We start from the raw sequence: 18,798 nt of genomic DNA, 5'->3' as shown, positions 1-18,798 counted from the left end.
TTTTTTCAAAGTTGTAACATATTCTCTGCAAAGAAATCACATTGGTTTAAAATAGCTGGACACAGACCGATGAAATACTTCTAGTTTGTCTGGGAATTACCTGTCAACATTGTTGGGGGAACCGATTTCTTCAGCTAAGTTTGCACTAGCTCTTAATTCTTACTGCTGGACTTAATGCATGATTTATATGGTAATCAGAAGATTAGAGATCAGCCAATATTTACAGACTGCCAACAGTCTGTAAAATACTGTATGTTGGTTTTTTTTAGCCTCCAGAACTACATTCAAAACAAACTTTCAGATTTCATGTGTGTGATTGAAAGTAAGACTTATATGTCCATAGGATTTGTTAATCCTGTATCCATTGGATAGTAGAAAATACAGTTAACAAATGTATCATATACATGTTAATAATCGTTTTTTTGTAATCAATGTTATCCTTGTGCTTTTGAAACTTACTTAGGGTTTAATTAGCGAAGGTTGTGTTTGATATTAATACTTATTTGCTATGAGTTATTTTATAGTTATTTTTGTTCATGTTGCAAAAAACGGTACTATATAATTGGAGTCTATTTGAGAATACCTACAATGTATTTTGACATTCTTTGTCCAATAATGTTAGCGTGAACATTATTAGTTTATGGTACGGTTAGAATTGTAACTGTGGGTAACAGTGTAATACATTTTTTAAAGATAGCATAATAATTTCCATGATCTTTTTAATGCTAAAATACAATCTTTTCGTCTAATTGCAGGAACAACTTCACTATAAGAAAAAACATGATCACTAATCAACAACTTGAATGAAATTTGATTATCCCATTAGTGGTGGCTATAATTAAAGAGCTGAGACATATGTATACCCATTAAAAAAATATATATATTTTTGTTTTGTTTTTGTTAAAGGTAACAAAAACATAAACCAACAAGGAAAAACTCGAGACACAGCTTGAAAAAACAAGACTCAACCTCTAGCTAGTAATGGTACTTTTAGCTTGCTTCAGTTGTTATAAATTGGATGAGATTTTGGGGGGCTAGGGGTTCATGTATGAGAAATAATAGGGTTACTTTTGAAATGCAAATAGTAATTATAGAAACTTTTGCAACCAAAAAAATTGTAAGCAGCACAATTTTTTCACAAACAGCTGATTAGCTGTAGTATCTCAGAAAATTTGTTCCAATTTAACTTTTATAGAACGGCTAGCAGTTTTGAATATGCAGAACTGATTCCTCAGGTTCCTGAAATTACCTTTTAAACACAGTGAAACTCTCCTTTGGTCTCTGCGAAAAAGCACTTAATCCACTTGATCTAATTTTTGGGGAACAGGCAGTTTAAGAAATCAATATAAAACGAGTAAAGCTCTAAATTGAGCTCTTATCTTACAAAATTTGTCTAAAATAATCTAAGTTGTATTGCGTGGATGTGGAACAAGAGTCTTCTTTGACTGAACATTTTCCTACACAGATAAAGCTGAATCATCTTGAATTACTAATTTTAATATCTACAGTCAATATGAAAATGCATCTTAAGGGGCAGCAGATGAGGAAAGAAAGCTCACACTCGGCTTTGATTTATGCTTGTATTATGGAAGCAGTTAAAAATGCATGCGGAACAAAATTTGTGAGCCAAAAGGAAGAAAAAAATTATTCATCCACAGTTTCTACAGGGAGTTGTTGGCTTTGATGAAAACTCGTGATGTGAGGCTTCACAGAGAGGCAGCTGGTTGAATACTGGCCTTATTGAGGTATTTTCTTCCTTACATTAAGCTATTTGAGGCCCGGCCACATTATCTTTCATTTCATCACATCTTCCTCTTTCTGCTTGGTCCACTTGTCAAATTTTTTCCACCTACAATTTACTAAGATGACTTAAGGCTCCTACTACACATTCAGACTCATTTGTAATCACAATGCAGCGCTGTTTCCAAGCTCAGCCGCTCGGGATTCAGTGGGCTTTTACATGTGAATCTTTTCAAGTCATTCACTCTTGTGTTCACGGTTGATGAATTAATTCATTTCACTTAAAGCACAGCAAATATTAAAATGCATCAGCTGAATCTTCCATAAGTGCTTTCTTTTTTTTTACCTTTTTAGAGATTAATACACTAGCATAATTCTGATGGTTTTGCTTGACTTTTGGATGACATTTGGACAACACCTTATTTCTATGGCTCAGTTTGGTTTTTAAAACAATTATGCTCACAGAAGCAGTGTTGGTGAATTATTAGTATGCAGTGTGTGTAGTCTACAAGAAATCTTTTCCCTGCAGCCTTCCTCTACTTTGAAGCATATTGTGTCAACAGCTTAATTGTCAGGTAACTAAAAGTGCCTAAACACAAAGGGGCAAAGCTTCTCTCAATTCCTTTAAAATAAATAAAAAAACAAATATCATCACCACTTTAGCTTCGGAACTTAATGATTTCATGAACTTAAATAATAAACTCTATGTATCATAAGTCTAGAAAAAATAACCACGATATTTCTTACATCCAAGTTCAAATTCCAGGTTACAAAAAACATTTAAAGATTAAAATATTGGCAAATGTGAGTCACCTTTTTTTTAAGCCACTTAACAAAATTTCTGTGAAGTTTTTTTTTTTTAAGGTTTGGATTAAAAAACTGAAATGCACTCTTTAAACCCAGGGGGCATAGTGAACTCAGTCTGCGTGCCGCTTCATGATCAGTGCAGTCATTCATCTTTGTTCTCTGATTTTTACAGCCGCTATAGATTTTTTTTTTCTTTATCAGACTGTGGAAACTTAAATGCGTTCTGGGGAACACCCTGAGGCCAGAGGAGGAGAGGAATGACAGAAGCAGAGAGAAGTTAACGCAGAAAAGAAAGGAAGATGTCAAGGAGATAAGCGAGGTAATTAAAAAAAAGATTGGTTTGAAGGAACTGCAGTGAATCACAAGGCTGAAAAAGACATTTAGCACTCCTGGTTATCTGAGAAACCTAGAGAGTTTCCACCTTTTTCTAAAAGCTGTCACTGCATTAATAAAAGAGCATAAGGTTTAATTTTCAGGGTTATTGCGTGGCTGGCTATTTGTTTGATGTTTCAACTGTCTTCTGTCTTAGAAACCCTGAAACTGCAGAGAGCATACAAAAATATTAATGTGGATTCATTGAAAGCATTTTTTGTTACTCTGCAGTTAAAATGTCACATAAGACATGGATTTTATTGTATTTTTTGGACTTTCTGGGTTGGTAGGAGATCTGTTAGTGTTTAATTTAACTCTATAGCGAGAGTTTCTGTTTTCAACCAGTGTACACTACAGTTTACTGCATATAGAAAGCTGTACAATTGTAGGGGGGGTGAAGAACAACCCCTCTTTGTCTGTCTCTGTCTATGATCAACCAATCTAGCCATTTATAAAGCCATAGTTTTTTTCCAACTTTTATTGCCCAAGTAAATCTCATGAAATACCTTTGCCAATTTATAGACCTCATTTTAATAATCATGCATACTCTGTTTAAACACACATCCTCCCACCAAGGTTGCTGAGCATCAAGGCTACTCAGCATGGTAGCACTGTGATGTGTACTGCAAAGGCAAAGCAAGACAGCAGACATGACAGCAAATAAAATAAAATAAATAAAAAAAGGGGAAATTTGAGGGTTTGGTATCTTTTGAAGGAGTTGTTAGATTAGTCGTTTCTTACAAATCCCTGTATGTTCAGTGGAAAACAGTCATATCCTCACAATATAAAGGTAAAGGGGCTCTCTTGAGGAGTGAGTTGTCTTTTGCAGCTACTGTAAAATGTTCTCAAGTTGAGGCCACATAAACTGGTATAAATAAGTAATGAAAAAGACAACCATATTTGTATTTATACATCCAGTAAAGATTTTAAAATCAGGCTCGAATCAGTTGGACAAAAACAATGATGCTACCCTTGCTGTAAAAATTTTATTCATGCTTATTTAAGGAAGTTTATTTAGGGGAGTGGTGGCCTAGTGGTTGGGGCATAGGGCTTGGAATCCTGAGGTTGTGAGATTGAAACCTACCTCCACAGACTCTCTGAGTAGGACCCTTAACCCCCAGGTGCCCCATGTTGGCAGCCCACTGCTTCCTAAAGGGAATTGGTTAAATGCAGAGGTAAATTTCTCCAATGTGAGATCAATAAATTTCAATTAAAAAAAGCCTTTTAACAAAATAGAAAGAAATATATGATAGATTAATGCATTTAGCACTACAAAGTTTTCATTTGCTATAAAATGTAACTGTTTTCTTCCAATTCCAAATGAAAACATTGGTCTTCAAAGCAAAGCCGCCTCTTCCATCTGGGTGAGGCATCTTCACACTTCTGAAGTCCAGACTTTATGCAGCCAATAAACAGATTTTCATGACTTAGACATTAGTAAAACAAAAGAGAAGTTTCTGCCATGTGCAAATTAGCTGCTCATCTCAATTTTGAGCTGGAATCTGTTAGGACTCCAGTCTGTGTGGTCTGTGTGTTTGTCTTCCTTCCTCCACCAGGCGGCGCCTCACACACCTGCAAGGGGTTACCTCGTTAACGGAGTGTTCTTAAGCTGCTGACTGCCACTACCTCGATGCCAGAGTGTTTGCCAGTTTTGGGTACTCTAGCCAAGCTGAGTTTTGCTGAGTCTAACTGAGTTTTTGTCTCCCTGAGTCCTAACGTTATTTTTGTTTTTGCCTCTCGGCAGGAAGTCATCCTGCAAACTGGATTTTTCGTACCTTCTCTTCCTGGAAGGATCAACTGAGCTTCAAACTGATCTGGGGATACAAACAGGAGGTTTGGATCCACTTTTCCCTGAGGAAACGTTTGAGCTTCACACTGAGCAAGGGATTCATCTGCTCAACAGTCCGTTCAAGTACCGCAGGAAATCTGAGTGGCAGTTTTCTCCATTCATCTACAAGCAGCCGCATTCTGGGTAACCCTGTCCGCCCTCCACCATATGAGACAAACACCGGAACACTTCCCTCACCTACTGAAGTCTAAGAGTCAACTAATTCTCTGGAAACGTGAGTCTGCCTACCTTTCCTCCTCTTCAGGTTCGAGAATCTATTTTCCCACTGAACCTGAACTAACCGCAGTGTCTTCCCCTCACCTTTCAGTTCTGATTGAGCAGTGTTCAGAGCAACACTGGAATCTCCACAAACTTCTCAATAAACCTGTTAAACATTTTCTTTTCTTTTTTTCTTTTTTTCTCACTGAAATGGTTTTTCTGCATTTTTGGGTCTGAACTTTAGTTAAAATCATGACAGATTCTTTGCGCTCTGCCTAACATCAACCTCCCTAATTGGAGGAAGTCGGTGTACGTTTACAGTGTGGTCACAGCACAGTTAAGGCAGGTGGTTCCTAGAAGCTATATCTTCTTACGTAGATATACACCATCAACAGGTTTTCACAGGTCAGCGAGGGGCTTCTGCTCAGACAGCAGAACTCATAAGTATCACTCAGAGGTAAGGCAAAATATTATCTCATTGCTCAATTTTGATGAAGGAATAGTATTATACCATAGTTAATAGCGCATAAAAAGTTGCCCTAATTTTCTATGAAAATGGGAAACCAGCAGCTCAGCCCTTTGGATAGTGCTTATGCATGAAATAGAAGGGACAAATATATACCATCAGGTCATAATGACATACCTTATGTACCTGGAAATGGCAGTATTTGCTCCCTAAGGGATACCATGGCCTTCCACACGCCTAGGGATCAAATCATCGGAGGCACATTGGAGTAAAATAACCTGATATTGAATGCAAGACATTATGAAAATAAAACCTTTGAAAATGATAAGAAAATAAGATTCTGTGACCATCAGATCAAGGTATAACAACTGCTGCAAAATTAAAGCCTCACTATGCTAACTATAACACCAAGAGACTGTGAAGCAATTAAACAACAGCTTTTGACTTTAACTTTCTAATCCTAAACAAAGCAAAAAGTAATGCCTGGGGTTAAGAGATCCTCTGTTTGTTTGGGAGATTATAGGAGGATTTCCCTTTATGTTCTGCTTTCTGAATAGCCAATAGTGCAAAAACACTGAAGACAAAAAGTCATCTGCAGTGTGTGTTACTGAAGACAGCTCCCTTGTCTTGCTATTACAAAGCTGTGCAATATTACAAGGCTAGAATCAGGGTTCACTCATCAATCTGTCCACAGTAAATGGCAGGGACATGACCTAGAGTTTTCTACAGCTTCGGGCATGACTCTGTGATGCTCGATGCATAACAAAATGAGATAAAGTGTCCCGAATCATTTGGGAGAAGATGATCTTGGCATTTCAAGAGATAAGAGTACTTTTCCTTTCTTTTTGTTTCTCACCTGAGTGAAAAGGGCATTGTTGTATTGTACTGTGGAGATTGAAAGGTAGATAACAGAACCAGATATCTGTTTTAATAAAGGTGTGGTGTTTTAAATATAAACTATTAAGGTCTGCTCTGTTTCTAGAAAAGAAAACAACCACAAAGGTGCCAATCCCTGAAATGAATCTAGTTAAACTTTCAATTTCACAGGGCAGCAAATACGTTTGCATCCTCAAAAGTTGACCTTTTCTAGCAACAGTTTAAACATCACTCTTCATACATCAACGCCAAGTTATTAATCTTATGCAAGATTAATCACACTTTAAACACAGTCAACAGGCTGTGAAATGAGAATGGTGAGCAAGCAGTAATTTTAGATTAGAAGATTAAAAACAAATCAGACCCAAGCTTGTAACCTTATACATATCTGAGTTGAGAATTTGGCTAAATTTTTAGGCAGGTTCACTGCAGGCAACTGCATCCATGCTGATTAAACAACAACACAAAGAAAAAACAATAATTCGGCCCAGAGAGATATTTAAAGTGAATGAAGACATTCCCATTGTATGGTGATTCAAATCCAATTACCTGTTTTGAATTTGTAGCAGATTGCTCCACTGGTATATAAATAAGCACATAGATAAGCAGAGGCTGAAAGGCAATTAACAGTGTGTTCTATGGGCCCTACAAATGAGCAATAAAGAGACAGTTCATATAAGCTTTATGATGTCATTGACCTGTATTGTGTATTGCAGAGCAAAACTTTAATGAGAAATTTGGGGCGATGGTCTGAGATTACAAACTATTAGATTCAATAGTTCCAAATAAGTACTTCAAAAAGCATTGATATATAAATTTCCTTTATCTCTTAAAATAAAATTTATAATGCAGCAACAAACCTGCTTGTTAAAAATCACAAAAAAGATTGTGAATTAAAGAAACACTCGCTCAAAATTATACTGATATATACAGTACTACCCAACATTCAAAGACAATGAGCAGATGCACATAATATTACATAAATTATGTTTTTAGGCCTGTCTGTCCGTTTACAGGATAACTTGAAAAGTTATGAATGGATTTTAATTATTTTTTTTTTTACCAAAGGTGCACCTCCGGCCAAGAAACAATCCATTCAATCAATCCAAGAATTCTTTAACATTATTTAGTGGAACAAGAAGTTCTCCTCTAAAGGAGGGCTTATACTGTAAGACTTTTTCACCCGTTTCGGGCCGTTTATCTGGTCGTGCAATCACTTTTTGATCAGCCTCATCGTGCATCCTGCGTTGTCTAATACAGTATACAGGGTGTAATGAGGGGTGATCAGCCTCTCACGACCACCTCCTAATCAAGAATCGTAAGGTCAGGAGAAAATCAAACATGTTTGAAATTCTTTCGTTTTTCGCATTTACTTAATCATATTCAGTTACTTTAACACAGTTGTTTCATGTTAGCAGGGTGGGACATAAAACAATTGTGTTAAAGTAATTAAATCTCATTAAGCAAATGCCAAAAGGGGTTGCTTTTTTTTTTTTCACTGTAAGGTGTTCGTGAGCAAATCCTGCTGTTGAAGTACAGTTAAAAGCATCTACGAACCTCACACACTGAGCATGAGCAAACAAGGGAGTTCTTCTTCTTCCAGATTGATGAGTCTGACCAGTGCCATCTCTAGGGACTGAGTCCGACATGGGGTTTTTGGACATGAATTGTGAGCAGGTAGATTGTATGAGAGGAGTGTAAGAACATGCTTTGTGAGCTCTAAACTTTAAAACCCTGAGATTTCATCGTACAGTCTGAACTGTAGCTGAGTACATTGATAGAAAATATCATACAGTGTATGTCCAGCCTAAACCAGAGAGTGGCAGCAGTGACTATTGACATCTTCAGCATCGGACTCAAAAAAATCCAGAAGTGTTATAATGAAGACAAAAAGACAGGAAAGGTGAGACATGCGCCTTGCTCGAAATCCAAATCTGCTGATCAAATAAGAAAGCAGAGTGAATGATGAAGGTGAGAGCAGAGCATTTGGTAATCATCCAGGTCATGTACAAGTTTTAGCGACTGTTTAAGTCACAATATGATGCAAAAGGTGCTGCTTGGAGGAGCTTTGTGCCTCTGAGTGCTTTTTTATTTATTCTATATCTCTATGGTCACTAAATTAGAAAATGTCAGTTGTCTATCTATCAATTTTAAATGACAAGTGAAACTCAATTCTCCAATAAAATCTGAATAAGAGATTTAGCTAATGCATTTTAGTGACTATTCTTTGTTAAAAATCAAATGGTATCAGCTTTGCTTCTATTGAACTAGTTGAACTAGTAAAAAACAAAAAAGTTTTTTTTTTTTTTTTTTTTTTTTTTTTTTTTTTTTTTTTTTTTTTTTTTTTATGCATTTAATCACATTAAAATGTCCAGTTACTGAAATGTATTATATGGATCAACTTGCCTGGCCATTAAGAGAAATTCAAGATGACAAACTTATTCTTGTATTCTATTGGAGATTTTTTGGAGATTTTTTTAAAGCCTTTGCTGCATAAGAGGAGCAATAGATGAATGTGTGTCCAGAAATTGATTGAAAAGTTGACTTTAGAATGCTCTATATGTATTTTTTTTTTTTACGCGTCATCTCTCTACAAAATCCTTTTTTTTTTTTTTTTTTTTTAGAAAACTGGCTCTATGTAAACAGTAGGTGAATATCAGTAGATGGAATGGAAGAGAAAAACTGAGTGTAGTTAGTGCACCCCAGAGTGTTCTGCCTTAGTTTACTTATTGATAAAACACAAAGGTGCCCAGAATTGACTCTTATGGAACGCCATAAAAGATTGGCAAAGAGCCTGAAATTGGCAATCTTCAGGACCCTGCTAACACCATAATTGGCAAACAAACAAGTGTTTGATTGGGAAGATAAATTAATGTAAGATGTTATAACAATTTGGTCACTAACAAACACTAATCAAAGCTGTATTGCTTGGCTTCTCTAACACTTCCTAATATTCTTAAAATCACAGTTAAAAGTAAAGTGATGATGAAGGATTTTCCCTGCATGTTAAGACATTGATTCTTACGTATATATTGTTGTCATATATATTGTGCTCATATTTTTAATACAGCAAATGCTTTTTTATTGTGCATCCTTACTCTTTTACATTTTATATAATGTTCCTCCAAGCTGAGATGCCAAATATAATGTGTTGCTGTTTTATGAAATACTTGTCCTCCATTTCCCATTTCCGCTACCTGCCAGCCCTTACTTGTATGTATTATTTGGCAACTAGCTGTATTGCTGATTGATATAATTATAGGTCAGCCTAAATAAAAATGTGTCTCCTCCTTCCTCTTTTCATGCACTTCCACATATGTCTTACTGTCATTTTTCCAATTTCCCTCTGTTTACTTGCCTTATGCCATAAGCGTTCACCTGATGAACCCGGGCAAAACGCTTTGTCTGAATGCTCCCCTGCCAGGCTCTAATTGGTGATCAAGATGTGCACAGGAAAAGAGACGGAGGAGCCTTTGGCCCATTTCTGTTCCCTCATCACATTCACAGGGCCACAGCCACTTCTGCGTAACCATGGCAATGCTGATAAGGTGACTCATGACTATTCATCAATGGCACCGCCTGATTGGACAGCCCCCAGGAGCCTTGGGAAGTGTATTCATCAGTGCAGCCTGCATCCCTGCTCTACCTTAATGTGCCCCTTAGAACGGTAAGGAAGCCTCTCTCATGCTTTTCTGTTGTTGTTTTTTTCACACTCACCTCTTGTCTTAATCACTTCCTCTACCTTTCCTCCCATCTCTCCAATTAGCTGTCCCACCCATTATCTCCCACTGGTAGCCAATCAAGTCGACCTGCACTCTTCACTCCGATGAAGCCAGCAATCACATCCTTGTCTGACATGAGCTATTATTTTCCCTGCTAAATTAATTTTTATTCATCACCAGCATTACTTCACAGAACTAATGAAGGTTAAATTTCAGTGAGATTCAATAACTTTTCCCCAGGACATTGTTTTTTGCAACCTTCCCTTCTAAAGTCCCTTCTGAGACACAAACTCTGAATCATCAGACAATTTTTGGCTCCGTTAGTGCTGCTCATATTCCATTTTAAAGGTCATTTGCTCTCGTTTCCAGCAGTTTTTGCAGCAACCTTTAGTATTTGCTCAGGCTGCTCTCTGTTCTGCCAGTAGCATTATCTTTTTTTAGTGTTATAAAACGGTTTGGGAATTTCTTAGAGACAACTGTATCATCTGCCGACAAAAACTATTGTAACATTAAAACCATGTCAAACACAGTAGTGGTGGCATCATGCCGTGGGGCTGTTTCACTGCCAGTGGATTAATGAAGACAGCTAGCAATTTCCAAATTCTAACACCTTTAAATCATTGAATTTCTTGAACTGCATAATTATGTTGGTTACACCAGGTCTATGATCCCAAACATACACCTAACAACATCCACACTAAATACGAACTTAGAAGCGTCATTTTTTTTTATATCAATAAATTTGAAAGTACTATTAATATTCCATCCTGAAAATGAGAAATAAACTCATTCATGCTGATAATAAATGGATATTAACCTTTGACTTAAATTCTAAATGCATATTATATCAATATACCGATAAATAAACTGTTGCTAGCACGATAAATGTCATTATTACACTAAACATAACAAGACCGAGCAGAAACAGGAGGCAATAGTACTGAGCTGTAAGGGCTCTTTAAAATAATAGTACACATAGAAATATGCAGCATTTGTTATACAGCAAAAGTGCTGCATAACTCAGACATTTTAATTATGTCTGAAATTAGGTTTTTCTAAAAGACATTTCATTAGCTCCGCATCCACCACTCTGATATCAGTTCATGCAGTGGCCCTGTATTTGGACTTGAACTCAAGGTCAGGAGGATGACTCGATATCTTATTCATGCCTGTTGGGGTAAGTCTGACAGTGATTGCTGCTGCCGCTGCCGTATCTGATCTCTCTCCTCTTATCTGTGTTGTTTTTGTGAGGATTTGCAGGAAACCTGCCTCTTCCATCCAGATGGATAGAGGTGGGTGATGGACAGCTTGCACACAACTCTGACAACATCGTGTGAGAGATGTGGGGGATGGTACGATATGCAGAAGGGAATGAAAATACCAGCTTTACACTTTGCATAAACCTTTGTAATTTGGGGCAAAAGCTTATTAAGATGGTAGAATTTTACAATAAACTGAAAAGAACAATAAATAAATAAAATCACTGAAGCGATTTGTTTTTCTATGTTTTGTTAAAGCAACTCTTGCACCAAATTGTATACATTTATTTGTACTATTGTAGCTTCAGAGACATTGAATAAAAATAATGCTTGAAAATATCCTTTGTTCACAACCGTATAATAGAAAAGATCACACCTGAGATAAAACATTTTTTACAATTGCATTCAATCAACCATCAGGTTCCACACAACAATATAATCTGTATTCACAACCTTGGTCTTAGCTTACAACTTTTTTCAATTGCAAACAAATTTGCTAAACTCCTTTGACAAATATTTCCATATATGTTTTTGTACTTTCTGACCATTGTCTTCACTGTGGTGATGGCAACATCTGCTTGGCTTCTTTTTTTTAGTTTTAATTCTTGACTTCCTTTAACTAATAAAAGTTCTGTTCTCAGTCAGATAATCCTTAATGAGATTCTATATATCATTTTGCAAACTTAAAGATCATAGCTTCTGCTCAATTTCTGTTCGATTTTAAAAAATGAAATTTCCACAAAAAATCTTTTGCGCGAATTATATTTTAAGTTCACATTGATATTAATAAATGCAGCATATTAGAACGTGCAACAACTCCTTTCTTCCTATTACTGTGTATTGCTGCTGAATAGAGGTATGTAGAACAAGACCATACTGACTTACTTTACCAAAGTAAGTGACAGTGTTGGGCAAGCTACTTGTCCAGTGTAGTGAGCTAAGCTATCAGTTACTCAACAATAAATTAAGCTTCACTACACAAAAGCTACCACCTAAAGAATTATAGCAAGCTAAGTTACACTAATGTGTTAAAAGTAGCTTAACTACATCAGAAGCTACTTAACGTTGTACCAACCTAATATCAATTCAAAATGAGTCTGGTTAAAATATTTATTAAAGATCAGCCAATGACATAACACAGTGTAAACATAGCTTTTTGATCAGCATAATAAAAAAAAAACTAAAGTAATTACTAGTAGACAAAAAAATAAACAGTCTGCTGTTATTAGAACCAAATTAAAGGAACTGTGTAGTGTTCTACACATGGAGACATGGCTATGAGTTTGCATTCAATGGACATCTCTAGGGAAAACAAAACCCTACAAAAGGCATCTGATTTCTTTAGGGTCTAACCCTTAGAGAAAACTTCTTCAGACCTCAATTAAACAGTTGATTCAAGTAACAAATGAAACTGTTTACAAAAAAGGTGAAAAAATAAAGAAGCTAATTAAGAGATATATATACATGTATGTCTCACTGTATAATTTAATTTCTACCTACATATTTATTCACACTTATTCTTTGCTGCCTCATCTCTCACAGTGAAATTTCTTTTGACATTCAGGTTTCCTTCATGAGTGCACACAGGTTCTTAACTCACTATCAGAGCAAGGCTTTGCATTTATATCATATGAAACAAAATATGTAAAAACAAGTATATGTTTAGACCTAAAACTGTACAAACTTGAATGTCAGAGTTCTAGCCTGGGTTTGCAGGCTGGCAACAAAGGTGAACATGCAAAATGAATGTTAAAACTGCAATTGTTTTTTAAAAAACATCACAAATATTTTTCTTTTTAATAAATGTACTCAGTGTGTGTTTGTCACCTAGGTGTGTTTCAAGCCTTTTAAACATTTATACATTAAGGAACCGGAAAAAGATGCACTTAAATATTAGCATATTAGATATGAATAAGCCTTTTGCTGAAACTGCAAAACACTGTGCTTCCATCTAAGCAGAACAGTTAAGATTATTTACATTAAACATATCAGACAAAATGAACACAGATGTTATGGTAATGATGTGTTACATTAAGCATATAGTAGAAATGAACTAATTCAACTTATGCTAATTCAGTATTTCAGTAAAATAGCACAATTGTAATATCTGAATGTTTATATCTGAGGCACATGCCAGATATATATATATATATATATATATATATATATATATATATATATATATATATATATATATATATATATATATATAAATGAATCATATTGCCTTGCAGAAAAATGTCTGAATGTCATCCAGTGCATTGTTCAAAAAAACAGCAAACAAAAGATTCACTTCAAAAGTAAATTTAGCATTTGTATGCAGGGATGTGAATATAAAGCATTCAAGTCAGAGATAAACACCAAAATCAAACTGTGGATTCTGATAATCATGCTGAGAATTTCAACCCTCCCACTGCTAGATGTGTTACAGTGAGAGGTTTGAGTGCAATATGCTATAAATGTTAACTTGTATATCAATGTAAAGCAGTTTACTACTAATAAATGAAAAAAGGAATACAGCACAATACAGTAAATAAAAAAAAGCTGAAATTGAAAAAGTTTATGTGGCTCACACTTTCTCGTTGGCTGTCGTCCCCGGACCGGTCATCTTTTTGCATGGTGGGGGCCACCTCTGGCAGGCCTTGGTCCCTCACAGTTAATGAGAAAGGAAACTATCAAAAAGCAAGAACAAGAAACTGTATATAGATGTAACATTTTTAATCAGTTAAAATATATTCTACATATTATTGAGCAACTCAGATGCTGTATGGAAACTTGTTGGCACTCGTGGTGCATATGTGTAAAAAAAAAAAAACATTAGATCCCATTTGTTAGGGCTGGTATCCTTCAACTTTTAAATGTTCCATCTACTTCAGTACAAATGCATCAATAAGAAGGTACTTGACTGAACACTACAGAGGTTTTCTGCATGCTTACAGGGTGATTCAGCCATTTAATTCAACTGTGTGGGACCAGAGAGGCACCATCTCTCGAGGATGTGAGTCCCTGGCTGGGGACCCAGATTTCTCAGTTCTGTCTTATGCTGCCTTCTCTTCATCTCACCCCTTTGGCTTTCTGCACGATTTATGTTTGGGGGGTTAGATGGTGATTACAGAAGGTTGATTTTTTGACTGTAGCATCATTTCTGTGTTAATTTGACCTTTATGTAATGTACTCAGCAAGCGTCACATCACAGATCCCGCTCCCACTCTGTATGCAGTGCTTTGAAAATTTCAGAGATACATTTTGTGAAAAAAGATCAATATTGGATTAATCTGTCCATATCAATTATTCCTAGATTAAATTCCAGTAGAAGTAACTAAACCCTGAATATTTAAATATGTGGATAATAAACACCTTAACTTTTCATTGCAATTAAACATAAAATGTTCCTCTGCATTTAGAAAAATTCTTATGAAGCAGTTAGGAGCCTCCATCGCCCAGAGAGGGAAGGGAGAATAAAGTTTTTGCTTAGCTGACAGTCTGAGGTTTAAAGCAGTGATCTTGTAGCCTCTTCAGGATGCAAATACGCTGCTCTCTAACCACTAAGTTACCATTCCCAAAGTGGTATCTGTATGTTTTTAGGACAGCAAAAAGCTGTTTCCGGCATCACCCTGAAACATACCATATGCCTGTAAATATAGAGGCACACTTCAAGAAAAACTATTTAGAGTAACCAACAAATCTAACCATTCTTATAATTGTGGGAATTGGCTGACATGAAGATGCCACTATTTGCTACATAAACTTTAGAGTTTTATCTGCTTTCAATACTATGTTTTGTGGCAGAGTAAATATGGGTCTATATTCAGCCTGACAGGTTGCAGGTGGTAATATTCTAGTCAACACAGTGCTGCAAATCATTGAACTGCTGCCCTGTAGCATGAAGATTCAGGGTTGGGACCCAAGCCTTGGGTCTTAGTTCTTACAGGGTACTCCAGCTTTCTCCCACAGTCCAGACCAGGATCGTATTCCTTTTTTTCATGACCCAAATTTCAATAAGGTAAGTGAGGGTAGAGATATAGATCGACTGTTAAATATTGAACTTTTCCTTTTGGCTCTGTCCTCAACCAAAAAGGAGCATCCTCTCTGATCCACCACTTGATCATCGTCTCCATCCTCTCCTCACTCACAAACAGGACCCCAAGATCGTTACTTGAACTACTCCATTTGAGACAGAACTCCCCCAGGCGTTTAGAGGGCAAAAGACTCTTCTCTTATTGCAAACCATGACCTTTGACCTTCCTTGGCCTTGTGACACCTGTTACCTGCGTCAGATATAATAAAAGCCAGCAAGGCTTGATGGGAACCCTTGGAATTCCCCTAAAAGAGCCGGAGGAAACGATTAATAATTAATCATAGGATGACATAAATGAGTGTGAGTATTTTTAAGGGATTGCCAGGGCTACTATTGAGCAGTTCATATTTTGTTAAAGGTATAAAAATAAAGATATTCAAGGTAAAGGCTAGATTAAAAAAATAATCTGATTGTGCTGTTGCAATTCAGAATTACCTCAAGGTTTTTATGCATATTTGTATTACACAGCTTCATACAATTAATAATACATTGTAAACATAAACATTCATTTTTTTTCCCTCACTATTAGTTTTAGGAAGTTAGTGTGTTTTAACAGACTGTTGTCCCTTCTCCTCCTACAGGCTTTGTGGTAGGGAATATAAATGCTTTGATCTCCCAGACAACCAGATAGCTGTGTGTACATGTGTATGTATGTCACTGTGATGAATGGTCACCATAAAGCCTGTGTGTTTATGTGTGTGTCTTCGTGACAAAGGAGACATGCTGGGATCCTCTCACCTATTAGAATGCATTAGACTGTAAAAGGTAAAGGTCAGTGAATTATCAGCCAGAGTTACACAAGCGTGTTTTGTTTACCTGGCCTAATAACCCAGAGCCTACACCTGCCCCATGTCTATGTCTCTCTTATCTACTCCCCACATACAGACACACACACACACACACACACCCTCTCTTAGTCAAGACCAGTGATCCCTAAGTGAATCTGTAACACTGTTTAAGGGATGGATAATTTTCTAAACCAGCAAAAACCTCCAAGGTATAACTTCCACTTTATTCCTTTTAGAAAACAAAATAAACATAGTCTCTGTGTGCTGTTTCTAAGCTATGCTGTGCAGTTTGGAATAAAATGTTTTTTACTCAACAGCCTCATTCATGATTGTCCACATGAATAATTGCTTTGGAAAACATGGAAAGCAAGGATTTTTTGCAGTTTGTGTAATACAAGACAACGAATATAAAAATGTCTCTGGCGGTTACCATACTGGATTTTCATAGTTCATGAGATCAGAGGGAAAAACAGCAATAAATCTATTACTGGCCACTTCTAACGACTTGCAAATGAATTCACATATTTGGAGTCACCCCAGTCCTGAGTTGTTTGCCACCTCCAACAAGTTATCTAAGAATTGTTGTGTACTAATTTAAACAATCTTCCTTCCAACTGTGACAAGTTAATTGGTTCCTTCTGATCAGAACATATCCCCACATCATGAGATACTGATGCCATGTAAGGTAACAAATGCTTTGTTACCTTAGGAAAATAAAAATAAAAAGATCTTGTGCGGAAAAAAATAGCCTACACAGCAGTGCACCAACATTTTTTACACTTGTATATTTGTGTCTTGGAGAGATTTGTGTGTTGAAACAAACTAAATTGCAAAGCTCACTTCAGTGTAGCTGAAAAAAAGAAGAGTACCATTATTTGGATTCACCAAAAACTGAAAGTACTATGAGATCTGTAATTTAATAAAGCAAAAGCTGCAAGGGAGAAAAGAGTAAACTATATGGCAGTGGGTAAAAAAAAAACAGGGTAGAATAAACTGTATATATGAGAACAATAAGGAGTATTAGTAACAATAAGGGAGTAAAATCAGAAGCAGAGTCGAAATGATAGAACAAACTAAACAAAGCTATAAAAAGGACCAGATTGTGGGTATTATGTCTGCTTTTGTGGCTAATCAGAATAAGCATTTAAAAAAATAAATAAAACCCGTCTTTAAACCCAGATCTTCTAGCTGTATTAATTATTATAATAATTAATAATTGGACTGAAATCATGTAAAATGTTAATTACTGTGTGTTTATCTTTCATTTCCATTAATTGATTGAGCTTATACTGTTTTAGTTTCATTTCCATCTGTTTTGATACAGCTTTATGAGGTTGGCAGTGTTGTATTTTGCACATTCTGTGAAGCTGCTTATTAGTTGCCATGAATTGAAGTAAAGCTGTTAAAGCTGCATGAAATAAGTTCTTCTCATTTCCATTGGCATTTAAAAAATGTCAACCTTGAAAGCACGGGGCTAATTTAGCACCAAAGGAATTAACAGTAGCTATGAGTCTGAAAGCACACAGAGAAAGGGAATATTTAAATCATTCCGCTCCTCATCTCACCACTTCCTAAGAGTGTTACTGAAAACACCACTCAGGTGATTAATAAAATGTTTCTAATATTAAAATGTTTTTTTTTTATTATTATTATTATTTCAATATTTTTAAAGCAATATCCAATCTCTGTCTCTTTGCATGTGAAGTAGATCATTACATGAATGTCTGCAGATTAAGTCTAGTTTGTTAAATAACTTTAACTAACCATGTCAGATTTGCTAACATCGCTGAAACAAAACTGCATCAGTTAGAATACTGATGGAGAAAGAAAATGCAATTTCTATTATATTAAAGATAGCAAAGAACAAAAGAAAAAAACTATTGAAGCCTTAAAGTATCTCTGTTACCTTTGTGATAATAAGAAAGCACATAATAGTTATACTCACTGAAGTGAGTATTCTGATAAAAGAAAAACACAGCCATCACAATTACTTCACAATCTCCTGCTGAAACCTCTCATGCCCCATTGCAATATGGTACATTTGTTTTTTTTACTCTGAAGACAGATTTTCACAGGTTCATAGTGCAATGTGAATGGCCGGCCTCTTTTGGGTCAGATTCAAATAATTTAAGCTGGAGTGGTACAAGATGGGTTGTTGCCCCCCTGTGCTGGTCCCTGGACTATCTCCTGTTCAGCCAGGCCAACAATTTCCCCCTTACGACCCCCCCTTTCAGAGACATAGACCAGCATCGGGTATTGCAGGCTAACAAAGAACCCAAACGACTGTCCATTCCTAAGGGGCTGACCCATTCATCCGGTTTTCTAAGCCAAAACAAGGCTTGGTTTTTTGGTCTACTCTATAAAGCCTCAAACTCAATGCTATTTCTGAAATTTTTAATTGAAAAAGCTTCCTGGATGGGAAGCGTAATAAAGTCCAGGGGATTGTTTTTTACCTTTTTCGGAATGACTATGACCTGAATGACTGAGAATCTTTACTAACAACATCCAGACAAAGAGCATAAAGATAAAAAATTTCAGCCTCACTTGGATATTTTAAGATGACTGTTTGAATCGTGTCAATGGCTCAAGATAATAAAAAACCACAGGAGATCATTTAACCTAAGATTTTCAAATGATTTTTTT

General features: G+C 36.1%; 1 protein-coding gene across 1 annotated transcript in view; it reads right to left on the bottom strand.

Annotated features, from left to right (window-relative positions):
* The window catches only part of pde4d (phosphodiesterase 4D), a 274,671-nt gene that overhangs the window by 225,501 nt on the left and 30,372 nt on the right, over positions 1-18,798 (bottom strand). Inside the window, exon 2 of the mRNA XM_015395955.1 lies at positions 13,863-13,961. Coding sequence (XP_015251441.1) covers positions 13,863-13,907 — 45 coding nt within the window. The 5' untranslated portion in view covers positions 13,908-13,961. The remainder of the gene's footprint in view (positions 1-13,862; positions 13,962-18,798) is intronic.

This window comes from Cyprinodon variegatus, unplaced genomic scaffold (assembly GCF_000732505.1).
Source record: "Cyprinodon variegatus isolate N-32 unplaced genomic scaffold, C_variegatus-1.0 Scaffold26, whole genome shotgun sequence".
NCBI classification, from domain to species: domain Eukaryota; kingdom Metazoa; phylum Chordata; class Actinopteri; order Cyprinodontiformes; family Cyprinodontidae; genus Cyprinodon; species Cyprinodon variegatus.
This window is presented reverse-complemented; position numbering and strand designations above follow the sequence as displayed.